This window comes from Anoplolepis gracilipes, chromosome 2, assembly GCF_047496725.1.
Source record: "Anoplolepis gracilipes chromosome 2, ASM4749672v1, whole genome shotgun sequence".
In the NCBI taxonomy this organism is placed as follows: Eukaryota; Metazoa; Arthropoda; class Insecta; order Hymenoptera; family Formicidae; genus Anoplolepis; species Anoplolepis gracilipes.
This window is the reverse complement of record NC_132971.1, coordinates 22120015-22143758: the sequence shown is the minus strand read 5'-3', so window position 1 is coordinate 22143758 and position 23744 is coordinate 22120015. Positions and strand designations below refer to the sequence as shown.

General features: G+C 28.9%; 1 protein-coding gene across 1 annotated transcript; it reads left to right on the top strand.

Moving 5' to 3' along the window:
* Positions 1 to 6490: 6490 nt before the first annotated feature.
* Positions 6491 to 23630, top strand: LOC140676135 (sodium-independent sulfate anion transporter). The gene is made up of 11 exons (XM_072910870.1): positions 6491 to 6743; positions 11928 to 12260; positions 16747 to 16982; positions 17263 to 17464; positions 18640 to 18860; positions 19794 to 20139; positions 20635 to 20937; positions 21647 to 21792; positions 22223 to 22393; positions 22513 to 22666; positions 22741 to 23630. The coding sequence occupies exons 2-11, from the start codon at positions 12074 to 12076 to the stop codon at positions 22779 to 22781; spliced, it is 2007 nt and encodes a 668-aa protein (XP_072766971.1). The 5' UTR covers positions 6491 to 6743; positions 11928 to 12073; the 3' UTR covers positions 22782 to 23630.
* The last annotated feature ends 114 nt before the right edge of the window (positions 23631 to 23744 follow it).

Here is a 23744-nt window from a genome sequence, read left to right as displayed (position 1 = left end):
ATTATGCTTATTGAATTATATTAATTTAATATTATCTTATTTCTTTTTATTATGTCTTTCGATCTTGCTCTCTACAGCACTTAATGTTTAATTTATTATTATTTACAAGAGAGCTATTCTTAATGGTTTTTTAAAGTTTACGTGTTGGATAGCTTTCTAATCAGACATAACACGACGTATTGTACAATTGTTGTTTTGTATAAATTTCTCATTTTTGCAGGAAACTGCATTGCTCGATGGATCAGCTTGTGTACCAGGTAAGCCGAATAATTTAAACACGTTGAGATAAATGTAATTTCTTTGTGAACTCGATTACTACAGAACTGTATGTAATATGAATATGTTATTTGACAACAAGAATTTAAAATAATAATTTTTATTATATATCTTTATATAAAAATAATATTTATCAATACTAAAAATTAATACAAAGTTGAATTAACATTTCTGTTGATGAAAAAAATTCGCCGACGAGAGATTTTATTAATAAAAAAAAAAAAATTTTCGATATAAATTTAATTATAGATAAAAAGTTGAACAAGTAATAAATATATACACACATCTTGAAAATGTTGTCTTATTATAAAAATTATGGATTATCTTTAGATCTATTTAAACAAGATAAAAAACAACAATACTTATACACGTTATTATCATATCCGCAGAATTTGATATTTGATTATAATAAAATGTTACAAATAATAATAAAAACAAATAAAATGAAAGAAAACTGAAATATCATACTTACCATACTTAGAGTACGATTAATCTCGGTTTTATCTTCATTACATGCGAACGCGATGTAAAACAAAGTTGAGACCAAAAAAAAAGATAGAAATTTTCCACCGGCTTACGCACCTTCAAGATAATCGATAAAATCGAGCTAACTGCGCGCCAAGTGGCACACGATTAATGTAATGCGATTTGTGTAACGCGATCGAGTTCCGTTGTATATACATACATGCATACATACATATTCGTGATAACGCCTCGCAACAAGATTCAATTATTCGACTTGCTACATACATGCGGCGAATCGATACGCACTCCTCTTTCCTCGTTCTTAAGCATTAGAACAGATTTAAGCGTAATATAAAAGATGTGGCGGAACAAAGGCTACTTTTTTCAAAAAGCTAAGAAAACTTTGATTAATTTCCAGCCTGCATTTTCTTTTTAATTACCTTGAGAAGAAATGAAAATGAATTAAGATATGTATTTAATGTTGATAACGTTTATTTAGTCTAATAATTCTGATTATTTTTTAATTAACTAAAATAGACTTTATACCTTAATAATTATATGCATGTAATTTTATTTAATTTGAATTAACTATAAGATAACAATTAATTATTATATTAATTAATTATTAAGATTTTTCGTAAAATTATGAAATATGTATCTTATACCTAAACAAAGTAGAGATAATACATAATTGATTTATTAATAATTTCATTTCTTAAAAAGTTAATAAATTATAATTAAAATGAATGAAAAAGCATTAATAATATGAGAAATTTAATAAATAAGTGTATGTATGTGTATATATATATATATATATTGTATATACATTTATTTATTAATTTATTATATATACATGTAATAAATTAAAAATATATTAAAATGAAAGTGTAATAAATAAAAATTGATAAAACACTAAAGCTAGAGGGTAATATATATATATATATATATATATATATATATATATATATATAATAAATTAATAAATAAATGTATATACAATATATATACATACATATGTACACACTTATTTATACACTTACAAAAGCGTGGGTAATACATTTTATTAAAATTTAAATGATACATTTTTGCAACTTGCGTTTGCTAAGATATAGCTTTAGCACAAATTGAATCATTTCGAAAGCTAATTGACACAATTGCAACTATCGTCATCTCAAACGTTTTTCTTCATTCTATCGCAAAGATTAACTAAAAGAAAGAGAAACTAATATCAAATGCAGCATGTAAGGCTTTATGAATAACGAGATGAGTTTGCGTGCAAACACGTGTCATCGATGTTCTTGATTGAAAATTGATTGCATACGCTTATACAATCATATTACGGGAGCGTAACATGATTTGAATATATGTATCATTACAAACACACAGGTATTTATATAAATTATATATAATATATAAACTAATAATAGTATATAAATAATTATATATTATTTTTAAATTTTCAAACTATATATATATATATATATTATTTAATAATAGTATATAAATTATTTTTCGAGAATGTATAATGTTTAAAAATGAATCTTATTAGAATCAAAAGTGTAATAAAAGCTTCATCTTGATTGATCGATTAATATCTGGCAACCAAATTGACAGTTTGATATTATAGATTGAAATCAAAAAATTAATTACTCTTATTATCACAATACAGATAAAATATGCATAAGTTGTTTTGTTATTTATTTTATCTTTGTTATCTTTTAATAACAAATTTGTGATTTATATAACAGGTACTTTTCTTTGAAAACAACTTAAAAAATATGTTATTTTATTTATTATATATTTGACAATATTCTAATAATATAATATCATATAAATAATTGAAAAAAAAAGTTAAATAATATAATTACTGTTAATATTTTTACGAAAAAATAATCCAAAGATCGACTTTAAAAATATAATATTGAAGTGAGGATAGAGAGAGAGAATAAAAATGCCGATAACATAAATATAGATTGCAATTATGAGTTATGTAAATTAATTATACATATTAGTTTAAATGCGGAAATTAATCTTGATTGATTAAACATAAATAGAATGATAAATATCAAGCTCACAGGTAACATGCAAAACGCTTTTATTGGGTTAAACTTACATTACGATAATTACATTTCGCTCGTGATGCACGTGCGAGCGTGTGCAAATGTAGTGTAAACGTGCATGCGTGATGATGTAAGAGAGAACGGAAACAATCCCGAGATAGCGAGCACAGGCAGGTAGGCAGCAAAAATCTCTGGTCACAGAGGAAGATCGCGTTCCTTATCGCTAACGTTGCATGCCGAGCATCAAATTATGTAATGTCACCGCTGGTAAACAGTAATTACCATCATATACATGGATGGAATGCCGATGGAATATTCAACATTTCCTATATGTTTCTTCTGTATGTATTCTATCGTTTCTAGGAAAGAAAGAAGGAATGAAAGAAAGAGAGAGTTTTATGAAAGTTGAAAAAATTTTTTAATTCTCCTTTTATTACAGAAATTTTTCTCTTTTAAAGAAGCGTGATAATACTTTGTTTGTGTAATTATCATCGATAAATCGTCAAACGCTTCTCGAAATTATATTTTTTTCTTATATAAATAAATAAAATTTTAATACATGTATGTATACATGTGCGTGCCCACGTGTATAGGTGCGTGCGTGTGTGTATACAGGATGCAAAAGTACGAATTAAATTAATCGCTCTTTATCTCGGGTATAATTAAGAAGAAATTTTAATGCAGAAACACAAAAAGGTTTGCCAAAGTCTTACTTTAAATCCATTTTTATGATAATGTCAAATTATTATACCGGTCAAGATTTATATAAAATTATATAATCTATATATTATATTAATTATAACAGTTCTTTATTTCATTCAATTTATATTATTATTAGTACATATCTGCGGCATAAAAAATATCCACAAAGATATTCCTAACAATTTGTGAAAATTTGTTATTACACGGTGAAAAATAAAATGTTAATTTTAATATTTTTTGCATGTCCCAGAAAGTGCACTCTAAATTTTAAGTTCAAATAAGACTTATTTATTGTGTGTTACTTATATTGACAAATTAGAAATGTTAAGTAATTGACACAAAACTTTACATTTATTTTTGTTATTGTAACTTTAAGTGTGATGTAAAAATTACATACAAATTAATTAAAAACTATATGAAAGAGTAGTCACAATAACTGTTAAGAAATATTGATAGAACATTTTAAAGTTCATGATTACTCGATTACTAAGATTTATTTTAATTTTTCTTAGAACGTTAAATTGATTTTGAAACATGTTGATTGTTTGAAATGATTGTTAATGATGTGTTGAAAGCACTCAAAATAATATTCCATTTCTAACAAAGTATTAAGTTATAAAGTTGGCATAAATGTAACACATCAAAGTGTTATAAAAATAATCACATATCGACTGTATACTATAATAATTTTGCATCGAAGTAGTAATCAAAACGTGGTAACACAAGGAAATTTTAACATATGGACGCACAATTTTTTACTGTGTAATAACTGTATATATCACATAGTGATAATTCACGTAAAATAAAAATATACACCGTCACTAATAAATTGACACGAAACATTTTAATAAATCTTTAACTTGTTATGTTTTAATTAAATTCTTATAATTTAAAGATATGTAACACATGCTCTATATCGCAAAGTTTACAAACTACTTATGCATACAGAATATTATTACATTATAAGAGATACAAATCGGATCGATAAAACACATGCATAAATTACCCGTTTTAAAACGTAAATATATGCTCAGCTGTTTTATCGCTTTATCGTTTCATCGATTAACATATTTTTTCGCTCTAGCAAAATTATATCGAGTATATCCGATTGACTTTCAGGTTTCGCTACACTCCATCGCAGACACTGATTACGCGTGTAAAATGCGCGTCATTATGAATTCTCGGTACGCTTATACATACATATATCATTTTCGCAGTCGCGCTTTGTGCGGTTTATTTTTAACTATCCGCATTATTAGAAGACACATCGATTGTAAAAAAAAAATAATAAATAATTGTTCTACGTGAGAACTTTTCGCAAAGGCGTGCTAAATTATTCACTAGAGAAACTTTACATTTTCCGATCGAATTTGTTTGTCTTTTAATTTTTACCACACTTAATTACGATGTAAACAATAACTGTCATATGTAAATGTAACACGCGTGAAAGCAATACCACGTAATCGGATATATAACTATTATGATCAACAGGAATGGTGCAAGTCATTACGAATCAGATAGGTATCCGTTATAAAACGCGAACTCGCACTGTATATACCGTATACACACATACACGAGAATGCAAACCGGTGGACATTATAATTGTTTGCGTAACAATAATTACAGGTCTGTCGGTAAATCCCCTTTGCATAGAGTATTATATATGAATATTGATAGCCCACGTTTCTCGCAAATTGCTCGCTCTCACTCCCTTTTTTCCCATTGCACGTGACATTTTACCTGCTGGTACATTCAAGATTTAGGATTTGTGAAAATCAATTATTTTTATTTTCCGAGTTTTGAATATGGTGTCAAGAGACGTCATATGCATTAATTTGTAATTAAAAATATAGATAAATATATGCCTAATAGATGAATAGAAAAATACATTCCTAACATGGATAGATAATATAACTAAAAAAGTTGCGATAAAAAAACAGAAACAATTATTCTGTAGAGATTTTTATTTTAAATTTTAATAAGAAAAATTTTCCTTAATGCGTATCATTTTGCTTACGCAATGTAATATTGTATATGTAAATGTACAATATTTGCATAAATAATTGGTCTCAAATTTTATTGCTTACAAAAACTACCATATCATACACATGTTTTGAAATATCCAAGCTATATTTATAATTCCAGCTTGTGAGTAATTTTGAATCCCAGTCATTATAATTATTATATCAATTAGTTACCCACTAATAGTAAAATTACTATAAAGTATATATATATATATATATATATATATATATATATATATATCAATTAGTTACCCACTAATAGTAAAATTACTATAAAGTATATATATATATATATATATATATATATATATCAATTAGTTACCCACTAATAGTAAAATTACTATAAAGTATATATATATATATATATATATATATACTTTATATATATATATACTTATATATATTATTATATATATTAGTTATTAATTTAAAAATATTGATATTTATATAATAATACTTATATAATAAAGCGCATTTTAACGTCAAATGATGTGTATTTCCTCTACTTAGGATATGTATAATAATATATGTAATAAATATATATATATATATATATATATATATATATGTATATAAAATATATCTAAATATAGGCATATACAAAATAATTAGTTTCAACTGTAGAAAAATCACCAAGCGTTTTTTGTTCAATATCATGAATAGAAGACGCTCTTTGAGCTGGGGAAGAACCTGATAAAAAAACTGAGAAATAATCTAGAGATCGGCAGGAAAGAAGGATCTCTTGCTGGTTGTTCGGCATCATGTCGGAAAACACGTGGCACCGACCGACTTCTCAAACTGTCAGATCGCCCGACGCCCGACGCCCGACGTCTGACACGAGGTGAGCGAGCGCGAGCGAACGCACCACTTCCACGCGGCGCTGCAAGAGACAAGAGAGGAGAATCGGTAGCCGGTGGACTCGCGTGCGACGCGCGGACGCAACCACCCGCACTTCCTCCGCTTTTTCGGCATATTCGTGCGACTGACGACTGCGAACTGCGACAGTAGCGCGCGAGAAAGCGTCTCGGTAGCAGGCAGGTGATCGCGATCGCTCATCGAGAGGAGAACTCGCGGTTCATCGCGAAAAACCAACCTGTCTCGGTAAACGGTAAAACACGCGTACCGTATCGACGATGAACGCGAAACGTAGAACTCAATCTCGTCACGTGTAATATTACGGAGAGAGAGAGAGAGAGAGAGAGAGAGACAATCAGGGGTGAGTATTGATATAATTAATGGGCGAGAAAATAAGAAATGTAGAGTGATAAATTTAAACTCTCGTAAATATAATTCAAACAGAAGCGCGTTGATTCGGAGATTATGTATTATATAATGGAGCAAATATATATTTAAATATATTTATTTTATTTTTTTATATCACGACAACATTTAATTTAAGAAATAATATTTAAAAAAAATATATTTTTAGCTTAGTGCATTGGCACTTAATGGGGCATAATGAAAAACCAAACGCGGTCGAGGATATTTAAATGATTCGTTTGACAGTTTTTTTTTTTTTATTATACATTAAGAATGTTGCGCGCGATTCATTGACTATCTCAGACTCGCGCGAATAAAATCGATATATAATAGAAATGCTTAAATGTCATCATGAATTTGAATGGCACGCTTTTGTGCTAGTTTGTAAAAAGAAAGGCAAAAAAATTCATTTGTGAGTTATTATTTGTGCACATTTACATAAGATGCTTTCCATTTAGCGATACAAGTCGACACAAGCGTCATTCCATCTTTTTTCAACATCCAGGGTCAGCAAAGATAGAATGACGCTTGTGTCAACTTGCTAAATGGAAAGCACTCATGGAAAAATATACCGATCAACCGCGTTAAACGCTGAAATCGCGGTAGAGAAAGCATCATCCGCCTTTATGTAGGATTATAGGCCTTCTAATAAACTTTCGCACATAGACTTACTTTATGCGTGGCGGTTGTAGTGTGAAACAGGCAAATTGCATGAATTTATCGTGTCATTTTGCACGCACGAAAGGACGAGAACGCGAATTTTCAAATTAGATACGCACAGGAATATACAAGAGACGTATACGAATCAATATCTTTTGGAATAAGAAATTATTTTTTTAGAAAAAAGGTAGATACAGGGGTCGGATTTACAATTTTCTAGCTTTTAAACTAATAATATTTAAAAAGAATATGTTTTTTTCCAACATTTTTTTATTCATTTATTTATTTATCTAGTGACATCTCTTTCTTTGGAAAATTTGAACGAGCAAAGAAAACAATTACAGTTACAGTTATACATGCAAAAATTATCATAAATTTACAAAATAGTCTACAACAAAAAATAATTTTTATTTCAACACTAATTTTGCGTGAGGCTCTAAACTATAGCTTATATAGTTTATGTATAAATCCAACAAGCGGATAAGACGAATTCTTAAATTAAAAAAAAAATTTATAAATGAAGAATTGTATTAAATAAATTTGATGGATTTTTTGTTTCTACGTTAGTAAGTTTTTATATTCTTAAATTTTGATTTTTTTTTATCAAATGTACTTGAAACAATTACTGGAAATATGCGGAAAAGTCTATTGTGCTTATAATCACTATTGCATTTAATTCTTCATATATGTATCGTACACATTGTCTTCAAAGAACGTAAAATTAAATTTCTGTAGTTCTTCTATAAATTTTGTAAACGTTGTGCGTTACTCGTATTAGTCGGTGTCAACTTCGTTTATAAACGGAAACCTTGACCAAAGCGGTATTTTTTCAGTTACGGTATCTGACGATATTGGAGGTAAAAACTACTTTGATAGACCTCCGATATACTTCCTCGTGCTGCAATCGCGCTCACAAAATTTTCATGTGACATTAATTTCTATCCTAGTTATAGTAAAAATATTCTAAAAACTATAGGCAGAAATTTAATAAATCCTAATAAGAGTAAGGAGAAATATGGGATATCAAGAAAGTATTGTAAAAAAAAAACAGAGCCTTAAAAAATTTTTTAAATATTAATATAATTTGAATTTTATTGAGACATTTTTTAGTCATTTTTAAAAGTAAGTTTTACGATACTTTATATAAACATTTGTGTTGTTTGAATTATATCTGTATAATAAATAGAGACATACAGTGACATATGGCACGACATGAAAATCGTTTTAATCATATGTGAAATGGTTAGCTATCGATACTGTATATGATTATAAATAGATATTTCTTATAAAGTTAGATTATTATCGATTAAAAGAAAATATTTAAAATTGTTTAGCGGGAATTGTTTATTTATGTTAGTTGGATCGTTTCAGAAGAATTGCTCATTTTAAACTGTAAACGTCAGTTAAGACATTAGTGATGTTTTAATGTTGTGGATAACGTGGAAACGACATTCCGAGTTAAAGCTCGAAATTACAATCGTCTGCTTACGACAAAGACATTCAAGGATTTCCAAGTGAACTATTCATTCCTCGGTTAACGCGAGGCGGCATGATTCATTGACGATCCATTTAAAAACCTGGACAGCTATTCACGACGACATTCTTTCGTCACGTGCAAAATGCTTGAGCGATGAATCGTAATTAATCCACGAGATAAGAGTAGCCTAATGGTAAAAACTTCCGTTTTTCCCTCTCCGTACATGACGTATTTTTCACGTTGAAAAATTCATCGGGGAAACGTGATAATTCTTTACCCTCAGAATATACCGCAAATATTGAATTAAAATAATTAAATTAATCAGATAGATTATTGATTTAAGCTCTGAATCAATAATGACTTGAATTTTACAGTCGCTGAGCAATAATATTTTAAGATCTATCATAATAAAATACTCGAAATCTCTCGCTTATTATTATTGTATTTAATGTCTTTTAAATATATTATGATATTATACATATTACAATAGAAAAAATATTGGAATTTTTGTTTTATATATAATATATATTTGGGCTAATAAAAAATGTATATGTTCGTTTGCAGTAAATACATAATATTTTTATATTCCGGTACTTTTGCAAAATAATTATAAATAAATATAAACGATAAAGCGCGACGAATTTGAATATATATATAAAACAAAGATTTGAATTTTTTTTTTTCTATTGTAATTTATATATATATAAAATTTCAAATAATATCTCTCGCAAAGTAGTCTTACATCATATTGTCGGAGGCAGCAAGTTTCACAAAATCAAAAAATTTGATGGTTACGATAATATATATTTAACACAGTAGTAACAAAATCAACAGCGAAACACTACGAAAATCGTATTTAAATGTGTTTATGATAAAAAAAAAAAATACTTTGAATGATGCCGTTTGAGAAAACGCAACGATATTTATCAAATATTTATACGCACGCACTTAAAAAGGTAAAGTAAGCGGAAGCATAAAAATAATTGATACAAGGAAAAACCTGAATAATGTTATTGTAATGATCTGAAAATCGAAACATCACACGTGTAATTTGATGCAAATTCGTCGAATCTAAATTTAATACAGCCAAGTGCGCTTCATCGTTTATATTTATTTATAATTATTTTGCAAAAGTACCGGAATATAAAAATATAATGTATTTACCACAAATGTACATATACATTTTTCATTGGCCCGAATTACTTGAAAAAGAATACAAGGTATACACTTCCGACATTTCCATCGATATAAAATAAAACGATGAGCGTATTTTAAAGATAACTGTGTAAACTTTGACGCCAAAAACCGGATTTTAGACAGCTAAAACGTGTTCGATAAATCATTATTCCATAGAATGCGAAGGTTATTTCTCTTATTTTAATAATTCTTCAACTTATAATAACAGAATTCGCGTATCGTTTAATGCATTTTATATTGTGCATAATATGCAGAAAATTGTGTAAATGTTAAAGTCGTTAAAAAATGAAGAAAAAGACCATTAAACTTATTTTTTTCCAATGATAACGACGACCGTAATGTGCTCGATATCGTCTTACATAATATCGCATTATTCGATGCGGTAGATAGGCAGTAATGAGAACGACGTTTATTCGATACGAGGAAGGCATGGCTAATCAGAGTATTTTTCAATACGAAATTAATTACGTAAACATCTTGCCAAGACCAATTCCAGCGATGGACGCGATGCTAGACGCATTATTGTATTCCAAATTCCGAGAAATACAATACATATTACATATGTATTGTATGCTTTTCTCGTGTGTAAAAAACCTCACGGGATAATATTAGATTTCTAGATTATACACGTGATTCAAATAATTTTCTTATACGCTTGTCTTTTCACGTTGACTTGTTATTCATCGTAACATCATCAAACAGCGGTTTCCGGTATCGTCACGCTTCCGCCTTTTAACGAGCTCGATACTTGAATAAACTGCACGAATCATGAAATAGGTGTGATTTAAGGTTTGACAACTTTTACCCCGATCATTATATATATATATATATATATATATATATATATCGATTAAAAGTTATCTTAATAAAATATTGTTTTGTATATTTTTTTATATCGTTGCATCTGGCAAGATGCATCCTTTTTTCATATAATTTTATTTCGAATTCGGAATCAAATAGATATAATACACCTACGAATCATGATGTGCTCTCTCGATTTTAATTAGATTTAATTATATACGTAATTATTTAAAGAATTTTTTAAAAATGTACACACAATGATTATTCTATGCGTGCAATGTTCTTTTTAAATAAATTGTTGCTTAATTCGTATCACACGCACTCGACAAAATCCGATCTTTTACAAGTACTTTCGCAAAACCGATTGCAAAATTCCGTCAATTATATTGTACTCGTTCGCCACGTTTTTGTCATCCATCTGAGAAATCTATGTTCGCACGGCAATTGTAAACGCAATATATATATATATATATATATATATATATATATATATATATACATATGATGCACATTACTTCATTGAAGGAAAGGATGGTGTGAATTTTCAGATTGCTATTCCTTTCTCTTTGCACGAAAGAGCGAAAAAGATAATCTACCGTACAGTCTTTTATTTAATTACATTATTAAAAGAAACAATCGGCTATATATTTATATAAGACTATTTATTGCCAAGATAAAATGTAGAAAAAAATAATGTAATTATTTATATGTGAAATTGCTATAGTTCCTGGAAAATTTTGCGCTTCACAGTGGCAAGAAAATCCTGCGTAAATATAATAATAGCCACGAAACGAGGCAATTGCCTGAGCGAACAGTCCCTGAGAGAAAAAACAAAAAAAGTATTATATATTATTGGATCAATGTGAATCGAAATCGCGAGAACTATAAGCGAGTTGAAAATATAAATGAAATAAAAGCGACAAGTAAAAAAAAAACTGTAGAGTTGCAATATAAATTATATATACAAATTATATGTAAATTATCGCGGTTATTTATTCGTTCCAGAGTCACCGCGCGATCACGAGAGCTGTCAGAATGGAGTCCATCTGAAAAGCAGACAAATCATCGGCTTTACATCGATTTACGTCAGTTTATGCATCTCTTCCGATTTTCACGCTTGATCGAGCTTGTCGATCTCAGGCAATCGCGCCATGTCCAAGTACAACATCAACGAGGAGTACGATATGGAGAACCGCAGAGAAGTAACATTGACCGGCTTCAGCAGTAATGCGCTTGACGATATTCTTCGTAGCAACAATAATGAATCGAATACCTTAAACGGTAATCCCGGCGGGGCTCACGCCATCACCAAAGATGCGAAAATTGTTAATCTCGAAGGTAAGTTTTCTCTATTACATATTACATCTTCATTCTTTACGCACAGAAAGAAACCAATTCCGAAATATATAAGTTTTCCCATACAACCATTTTTTTTTTTTAAAGAACATTAAAATAAGAGATTCCACAAAAAAGCGCGAGATGCTGAACTTGAGAAAAAAATATATTCCTCGATATTTATATGTGAAAATTGGTCAAAAAATATGACATTCGAAAAGCAGTAAGGGATATTCTATATAATACCATATATCCCGATTAGAGACTTATTTTTTTTTTTTTTTTTAAATCCATCACATGTAATTGTAACTTTTTAACACAAAGTGTGCCCAACTCGTCGATGATTCGTGTAAAAATTTTATCAACGTTCAATGAACGTGAGAGTAGAAAATGAGAAAATAATGGGCGTATGATTCAACGCGCGACACAACATGTAACGAGGAATGGCGGTGGACACATCGGCAAAAATTTGCAAAAATGATCATGCACCGTATACCGACCTTCACTTTCACGGTTAAACGGTCGTTTATAACGCTTTACGATAATTATATATAAATGGAAAAATTGTTTCAAGGCACATTACCTTTATCACGATCAGTTTATCTACATTGCGTATATATATATGTATACCTTTATGCACGCATAATATAACGGAGGATATAACGGTTTTTTCCTAATAATATGTTACATACACGGTAAAAAACATTTTGTATTTTTGTTGAAATTTTTGTGTTAAATCTTTAACATACTGTCGTTATGTTATTTTAACTTTCCTGCATTGGGAGGGTTAATATTCACCGTTTCTAAGAGTTACAAAACAACACAATTAACAAGTAAAATCTTACACTAATTCACATTTTTGTGTTAATTTTTTACATATTATTTGTGTTATTTGTTTACATATTTGCCTTCTGTTAAATTAACATTGAAATTAGAGTGGATAAATTGGGACACGAGAAATGTGTTAAATTTAACCGTGTAGACATAACACTTGGAGAAATATTTTTGTTTAAAAATAATATGAGTACAATTTTTTCCGCATACAAATAATATACCATAGCCAAATAAGAATGTAGTCGCGACAATAATTGTGCTAAAATCAAGCTAAAATTTGTATTTTTTAGTGTAAGTTTAAATACTCAAAGCAAATTTATATTTACAACAGTAAGACGGCTAAATACGACATGAAAGAGAGAAAAAGTGCAATGAAAAAATATTATACTCTTTATATAAGAATCTCTGCAAGTTTATATAAGACATCTGACATTTGCGCATTGATGTTTTTATATTTTTGCTGTCAATACGTTGATTATTATGGAAAAAATAAATATTTTGTAGAGCAATAATCATTTTGCAAAAAGCAATATTTCTATTAAAATATTATATAAAAATCTATAAAAATTAATAATAATCATTATCTTCTACTCTCATGTACAAGTCATTTTATCGATATTTATATTTTCTAATCTTCTAAATATCCTCGTTCGTACAATCGTTCGAACAATAGTCGCACACGTCGCAAAAAATCAATAATGTTGACATATATTACAAATAATCGAAGCTATAAAACGCAAAATAACATGTCTATTTTCTGACGTTTTCTCTTATTATTTTGCAAAAAATTTAATCATTATCATTTCGATTAATATTAATAGCAAACGAAATTCAAAATAAAGATAATGAAATACAATCTTAATGAATATCTGTTGATATTGAGTGTTGCATTAATCATTAATTAATTACCGTAATAATGTTATTACTATTACGCGTTTGCAGACTCACATCGTATCATTCGCAGTTGATTAAGCTTTATCATACATTAGTGACAATGTGTCAATAGTACTTTATTACGCTCTGCGTGACACTTTATGGCAATATTGAAAAATAAGTTGATAAAAAACTGTATTGTATTTATATAAATTGCGAAAGATTCGCATAATGCAACTCTTTTTCGTGTTGGAAATACTAAATTCACAGAAATTGGCACCTCACTCAGGTGTGTCTGATGATAATATAAAAGTAGGCATTAACGCATCCTTGAACCTCGCGCGTGACGTTTTTGAAGATGCTACGCGAATTAAGCGCGGCTCCTGATGTATCCTGATTAAAATCACGTTAATTATATTTTACTAGTCTAACTTCCGTTTCAACGTTATTATAACGTGGCTGTAATAAGAATAAATATAGGCTATTATTTTTTAATTTCTTCGTTTTGACCAATATTTTTAACAATTTTTAACGATATTTGAAAAAATTAACATTATCATTATATATGTGTAATATTGTAATTTTTTTATAACTGATTATACATGATTATACGATCTCGTAAAATTTTCCAAGAAATACACATTTAAAAAAATACATCTTAAATTTTAAACTTTATATATCTATTTTTTATTTTATATATTTATATTTTACATTGGAAATACATCTTTATTTACAAGAGTATTTTATTCTCCAATGTTAAAACTCATTAATTTCAAATTAAAAATTTAAATTAAAAAAGTGATTTTGCGTATATGACGAGTTGTTTGCTCCGCTTTAAAATTATTACAGAATATAATAATTTAAAAACACGTCGAATCATTTGCCTTGGGCTCTTTGTATATTTGACTCAGGTGTGTTTCCTTTTCTTTTGTTAAAAATAAACTGAGAACACGAATAAGCATTTCACGAAGCGGCGATAAATATAAAAAGATAAATATCATTATCAATCGCATTGTTGATACATTAATATAACAACGACACATAGAATGTGCCATGAAATAAAAAATGCATTTATATATATTACATTTGGTAATAAAATTTTATTATAACAATGACATTAACAAGAGAAACTGTTGATCCTCATACGAGGCAGTTCTTATTATTATATATTAAATCGTTGTCAGAGAAATTTAACTTTGTTAATAAAAAATCTGATTTGCATCTTTCTTACACGGCATTGAACAATCTAAAATTTTTTATAAAAGTACATAAAGATCCGCCGCCATAATCGTGTCTAAATAACATTATCTATGGGATTAATTGCAAAAAATGCGATGCCTCTTAAATCAGCCAGACAAAGAGAGACTATTGAAAATTCGTATCTCAGAAAACCGCAATCATATATTAATAATCCTGTTCTCAGAGTTCGGTCATCATCATAGATCATAGAATTAACGAGAGCCATGATTTCGATTGGGATGGGCTTTTGGATAGGGAGTCTCGTTATTATAAATGTCTTGCATTCGAAATGCTTTTCATTAAGAGGCAAAAATAAGGATTAAATCTGCAGAGCGACATCGAATCATTCCATCCTTCTTATCTTTTTATTATTGAGACTTTTTATTAAGGAAAGCTTAAATATTTTAATGCTTTTTTGTTCCATGTTTATCTTTTTTCTTTATATTTTTGCTTCGTTGATTTCGAACATTCATAACATGTTTGTCTGTCTTCTTTTTCCGTTACATTGTGTGTCTCTGCGCGCTGTCATCGAAATGTCACGAGAACTCGGTTGATTGATTTGCTCTCGGGTTTTATATGGATTCAATGAATCTGCGTTTTAATATTAAAGCGAAGTATTTAATATTCTGTTGTACCAATTTTAAATTATTAATTTTTAGACGGCACTTTGATTCTGGATTTTTCTTGCCGCAAGTTCTTGGAAAAACTGTATGTAGTAAACAATCGATTTTAATTGTCACTTGCTTTCAAAATATCCATCTATGCGGACAAAACTATGAATGCGCATTGCTATATTTTATATTTTATTTTTTTTTCTTTGTAATTTATTAATTTTTATACATCAGGATTTATGACATACGATTGTTTTATTTCATCTCTGATTGTTTACGATATTTTTAGTTTTTTGAGTCCAGAAAAGAAATGTTTGTTATTTGCACTTTTATAAAGTTTTTAAGTTGTAAAATACTTTGTTTTTTACTACTTTTATATAATGTAAAATTCTCGCGCTTATTTAAATTTAATATAAATTATTATTAATTATAATAAATTTCTCGCACTTTTCGCTTTGCTCCTTGAGCTCCTTCGTTACATTGATTTAATTATTATTGGAACTTTATTAAAATTATTTAGTAAAGTTTTCCTTTTACAATATTTTAAAAATTTTTGTACCTGCTCATATCTAAACTTTGTTCTTTAAATATTAATTTTTTTTTTTTCACAAAAATATACATATCGAGTTTTTCAAATGTCATCTATTCCAATGTTATATATTAATGGGAAAATGATTAAGCTGAGATATAATCATTAAATTCTATAATTTTAACAATCTTGCGAAATAAATATATATATATATGTAGGAGATTAAAATCTAAATCTAAATTTTTAAATCGCTAAAAAAAAATATTGTCTCTTGAAATTTCTTTCTAAACATATATTCTTATTATATGTAGTATATATTGTAGTGCACGTATTAATTAAAACACCTTCCATATACAATGTACTTTCCTCACATGTATATATGTACTTTTATCGTACTTTTCAGTACCACAAAATTCCGATAAGAATGCCTTATGCACCTCAGGAAGAAGATGGATTTATCAGCGAGTGAAAAGGTCTTGCAGAAAGAAACTTTTGTTCAAAAGAATACCGATCTTAGCGTGGTTACCAAATTATCGAAAAGAATACGTAGTGAGCGATTTAGTGGCTGGTATTACCGTAGGACTCACCGTCATACCGCAAGCTATAGCATATGCTAATGTTGCCGGACTTCCGCTACAGGTAAGACTCGACAATATCCGTCAAAATTTATTAATCTAGTGAATTTCAAAGTTTATTAATGTAATGGATTTTTTCTTATTTTTTTTTTTAAATTTTTCTAATTTTTTTATATGTATATTAAGTGATAGATAGTAGAAAAAAATAAATAATACAGTTTTATTAAAAAGATTTTATTTAAATAACGATAACACGTGCCTCAATGAATCGAGTTGAATAAAATTGATGACGATTAAAGAGATGAAAAACTTACAACATATCGCATATTGTTCTGGATTTACAGTATGGACTCTACTCGTCCTTCATGGCCTGTTTTGTGTACACAATTTTCGGTTCTTGGAAGGACGTACCTGTAGGACCAACTGCGATCGCCGCAATTCTAACGAGAGAGACATTACAAAAGGCCCATTTAGGGCCCGAATTCGCCGTATTATTGTGTTTCGCTTCAGGCTGCGTTTCTTTACTGATGGGCATTTTGCATTTAGGTAAAATTACAAGCAAAGATACAAAACTCACACGCCTCACTAGTCATCGCATTCGCGATTGTGTCCTTAATTAACATAGCTTTAGCGCTATTCACAAATAATATTTTTATGTAATTTTTGAAGATAATACATTTTTTCATTCAAAATATATGTATATACATAATCGAATATTTATATAGTAAAATGTTATATATTTTAAATCAGAGTTGACCGCTCCTAATGTTCCTAATGTTCTCTTTCTACGATGTTTTCCCACATTACGTCGACATTTGCATGACAATGTATCACGTATCCCAGGTAGCAAGCACATGTCATTTTGACGTCGAAAACTGATCATTTCCGGTTCAATGACGTCACGTGATCAAATAATATCTAACTGATGTTGTAAAAAAAACGTCATAATATCGTGATTCTTAACTCATTATTATAAATTATCCAAATATTATTATTTTTTAACTAAAAATTCATTTAATTTTTTTATAATATCTTAAATTATTCAAACAATTTTGTGTATAATTTTGATATTCACAATTCTCTATAACATGAATTTCCTCTATAACCTGGGACTTGATCGTGACATTTGATCATGAATCTTTTCCTCTAGCGTAAACTCGTGAAAAGTGAAAAGTTTCATTAACAAACTCAATATTTGAATATGTTGAATGAATTTTTCATTTTTTACGAATTCACGCTAGAGAAAAAGATTCATGATCAAATGTCATTAAAACGTCTCTAATAGGTTTAAAATAGTCATGAAGTCTTTTTAACGTTTTGAAATGTCGTCATTCGGTCTGTGACATTAGTCCGTCATTTTTCCGTCATTACATCACGTCATATTTGGTTCGAACTGACCATATTTTGACGTCAAATTGTCAAAATGTCAAATGTCAAATATGCTTGCTACCTGGCATTATACTAGAATATGAATGAAAGACAGAGTCGCAATATATTCATACATTTTGCACATGTGCCATTAAAATAAATGTGGAAAGACAATTTTACACATAATAAAAGAGATAATAATTTCCCTAATGATTTTACAATATAAACATTCAACTGCATTTTATATTTTAAATGTGTATACACTTTTATTTTTTCTTGTATATTTAATATATTGTTCAATATTTTTCTGGATTTCTTGTCTCGAATTATTTTTACGCTATTTGATGTATTAGGATTTCTGCTGGATTTTATATCGGGACCGGTATCCGTGGGTTTCACATCTGCGGCATCGATCATCATCGCTACCAGCCAGGTGAAAGATATTCTCGGACTCAAAGTTACCGGTACTAAATTCGTACAAGTCTGGCAAAGTATCTTCGAGCATATCGGCGAGACGAGATGTTGGGATACCGTTCTCGGAATTGTTTGCATAATTATTCTTCTGCTTCTCCGAGTAAGCACGACACTATTTAAATTGCAACATGTTGTTTTAATAGTATACGCGAATAGTCCAAGTCAAGAAAATGTGTAATCAAGCAATTCTCTTTCGATTACATATTTACAGCTTATATATATATATATATATATATATATATAAGCGTCTCTCAAATTAAAATTATGTAAAATTTAACTCTGACACCGGTTTTTTATTGTATTCTTAAAAACAAACTAAAAAAATATTGATAACTTTATTTCTTTTATTTATAGTAAAAAGTTGAACAAATTTATATTTTTGTTTTTTAAAATTATATTTTTTATTACTTGTTTAAATTCTAAATAGTTTAATATTTACGCAACTCTTAAATAACGAGCTATTATAGTCGTTATTGTTTTTCTTTTCAAATTCGTTAATTAGTAATGTTATGCTAGTGTTTTTACGCACAGCGTAACATTATTTTCTAATTGTCGTCATTTAATAAAAATAATCTTACAAATTGATGCGGATATTTGCAATATCGATTATTATATAGCTTAAAAAACAACTATAGGGATTGTAATTCAAAATAATGATATTTTTGTTCATATTATTAATAATGTTTTCATTTTTACTTGAATTTATTTAATCTTTCTGCTGGGTGTATACCACAAAAGTTGTCTCTCGATACAATATTTTTATCGCACATTTGTGAAATGAATTTACTGTTTTACATGTGCAATATGTAATTAGATAGCTATTACATATTATAATATATAGCATAATATATAAATAATATATAAATGACGTATGTCAAAGGATGCGACATATGTGACAAGTGTCGAAAATTATTTACCTCTTAAAGTATAAAGTACTTTTGGTGATGGAAACGTTGCTTTGGAATATTTTTGCTTTTTATACTTTAATAGCAAAGGAAATGAAAATTGGATAATATTTTTCATGTATTGACAGAAGGTGAAAGACTGGCGGCTAATATCAAAAAATACCAAAGTACCATCTCAACTTCAACAAGTCATCACAAAGTTGCTCTGGCTGATTTCTACGGCCAGAAACATTATCATAGTGATCGTCTGCGCGATAATGTCCTGGCTCCTCGAGAAACATTACGGAGAATCGCCCGTTATTTTAACGGGCCATGTAAAACAAGGACTGCCGGAATTTCGTTTGCCACCCTTCGAAGCCCAGGTCGGAAACGAAACTTATACCTTCATCGATATGATTTCCTCTCTGGGGACCGGTTCTCTGGTCGTCCCTATGTTGAGCTTGCTGGAAACCATCTCCATCGCCAAAGTATTCTGTAAGAAGAGTGTTTAAAATTTATGTTTACGAAAATTGGAATAAAACTACGACTGTGATGTAAAAACAATTAATATTAACCCTTACTCCCTATTGTTATTTTTGGCACCTTCTAACTGTACAGGTGGGGTCAGCCTATTTTCGATAAAGTTTATTAATATGTAAAAGTGTTTTAAAAAAATCTGAAAAAAATGTATACACCTTCTTTGAACATTCTAAATAAAGACTAAAATAATAAATTTGAAAAATAATTTCCTTAAATATATTATTTTATAATGGTTATTTGTTTTCGAGAAATTGACGTTGTTAGAAAAATCACAGACAAAAATGGTATCCATCAGTACGGAATAAGGGTTAATTTTTTTTTTTTTTTTTTTTTTATTTATTTGATTCCGGATAAACTTGGGATTTTCAAAGCGACAAATTTATATTTATTTATTCGTATGTAACTAAATGCATTGCAATATATTTCGAGTGTAATTAATGAATGTTACAGCGGAGGGCAAGTCGATAGACGCGACTCAAGAGATGCTGGCATTGGGCGCGTGCAACGTGATATCGTCGTTTGTGTCATCGATGCCCGTAAGCGGTGGCCTTAGCCGAGGAGCGGTCAATCACTCGTCTGGAGTAAAGACCACGCTCGGTGGAGTCTACACCGGATTATTGGTGCTTATATCGTTGCAGTTCCTCACACCTTATCTCTACTATATCCCGAAAGCCGCCCTGGCAGCCGTTATTATCGCTGCGGTCGTCTTTATGATGGAATTTCAGGTGGTGAAGCCCATGTGGCGAAGCAAAAGTACGCTTCTTTTCACAAAACTATTAATTACTTACGAACGAATCACAAGTCACGGCACAATAATAAGACGAAATGGAGTTTAAACAGTTTCGAATAAATAAATAGATAGGAAAAATAATGACATAAAAGACCCTTTTTCAAAGAATTCAAGGTAGATCAAAAGTCAGGGTTGGAAAGTAACGCGTTACTTGTAACGCCGTTAGGTGTTACTTTCTGTAACTGTAGCGACAATGAGAGTACAAAAAATATATCATGTGATTTGACTATAGTTATAAATTTAATACAAACTAAAATTCTTTCATTTATACTTTGAATGTTTTAAAATTTTTTCCTTATAATTTATGGTTTTATAAATTTAAAATAACAAATTTTTTTAAATTTATTGATATTTTATTAATTTTTTAATAAAATATATTACAAAAGTATATTTTTTATTTAATTTTTCATCTTGTTTAAACATTAAAAAAGTAAGGAAAAAGGTAACGAATAGTTACTTTTTAAGTAACAATAACGATAACTTAAGTAACTAGTTACTTTTCAAAAGTAACTTTCCCATCCCTGTCAAAACTACATCTTCATTAATTATTTTTTCAAGCCATTATATCTTCGATCGATTATTTTATTTCTGTTGTGATATTATAAGATTTTTTAAAATTGTTTTTTAACATTTCTTTTTTACAAACTTTTGTACTAATTTCGTTATTTTTAGAAATTGATCTCATACCTGCCGTGGCTACGTTCCTATGTTGCCTCTTTATACGACTCGAATTGGGCATAGTGATCGGCATCGGTATAAATCTTCTGTTCCTACTTTACGCCTCGGCTAGGCCGACGTTACGAGTTCATAAAGCTACGGTAAGTTCACAACGCACCATGTAAATATGACACGTAAAGTATTTTTTTATTGGCAAAAAATAAAACTGTTTATTTATAAATTAAAAAGTAAAATTTTTCTATCTAAATTAAACCTCAATTTTTGTACAATAAATTTAATCTACCACAAAAATATAATCTAACTCTAATGATAAAAACCTTTGCACATCGTATGCATACTAATATTTTTTATATTCATTATATTTCACGTGTGTATATTGTTGCGTTTATACTAAACTTTCTTTACATCCTACATATTTGTATATTTAATTTTTTAATTAATATCTTCAATTAAAATAATTAAATAATAATTAAACGAAAAAGATTGGAAAGAAGGAAATATCGACATAAGATATAGTCGGCATTAGAACAAAATGCTAATTTGCGTTTCCTCTTTTTCTTACTCTTACAGAGCATTAGTGGCTGTGAATATCTTGTCATAACTCCAGATCGAAGTCTGGTGTTTCCAAGTGTCGAATACGTACGAACCGTCATTAGTAAGCAAGGACTGCGAGAGGGAACCGCCATGCCAGTTGTAATAGATTCCACGCATATTCAAGCAGCCGATTTCACCGCTGCAAAGGTGCGAATAGAATTCTCGAAAGAATAAATAATCAAACTCTTTAATTATACTCTTATTTTGACACGTTATATTAATCAAATGTCGCATCGTCTCTCCATCATCAACTTTTCCATTTACAGGGTATTAAAACTTTAATAGAGGATTTTGCTAAGCGGGGTCAGCCCTTAATCTTTCATAACTTAAAGCCGAGCGTTATCGAGATCTTTAAAGGTGTAAAACCCTCGGGGCTCACGTGCAGTTCTAGTGAACTCGAACTTAACGACTGCCTTAAAGGTATGTAAACCGATTTTTATCAGATTCCTTCGTGTATTTTTCTAAATTCTATGTATTACATATTTTTATTACAGAATACACAAATATTTCAACAGAAAGTCTCAATCGATATTAAAACCTATATACATATGTATAGGGATCAAGATACGGATGATTCGGATAGATTTTTCCTTTCTTGAGAGATAAACGTCAGTATTATAATGAAAATATCCTGGTCTTCACGCGTTACAGATAATAGTGTGTATATATATAAAAATATATTTATGACAGTCAGTATAAAGTTAGCTTGTCACTTTTATTGTAAATCTGTGCGACACAATGCCTACACAAATGAAATATATTTTAATAGTACGAAAAAAACGGCAGGTTAAATAATATATGTTCTGAATTTAAATCGAATTAACACCAAAAGGTATTAGCTATAAGGTCTATTATTAATTGATGCACAGTTGATAACACTGAGAAAAGAATTTTATAAATAAAAAGACACAGATTAAAAATTTTAAGTTAAATTTTCATATAATGTTCCATTCTCAAGAAAATCAAATGAAAAAATTATAATATTTATTATTATAAAAATTAAAATAATTTTTTCTCTATTTTATTGTGACTTTTTATCATTAGAATATGCATGTTACATATAAATTATATATTTTTGTAATGACAAAAGATTTTCTGATTTTTGAAGTATATTTTCTCGAAAAGAAAAAAATTACCCATATGAAACGTTGTATATTTTCTATCTATTTTTTATATATATATATATATATATATATATAGAGAGAGAGAGAGAGAGAGAGAGAGAGAATTACTTTTTTTCTCTTTGTATGGTAGAATCGGAAAAATAGCAATTCTGCAATAATGTGTATGTTTTCGTAATGTGTGTGCGACCATTTTATGTCATTGTATGTACGTTTGATATATATATGTGAATTGTGATGACATTACGTTCATTATGAAAAAATCTTATAAATATATTGAAATTTTCCCACATATCCACATACGTATGCGCGCGCGTAAAATATGTATTCAATAAAATGATATATATACATGTATTTTGAAAAGATAGTGGATCTAT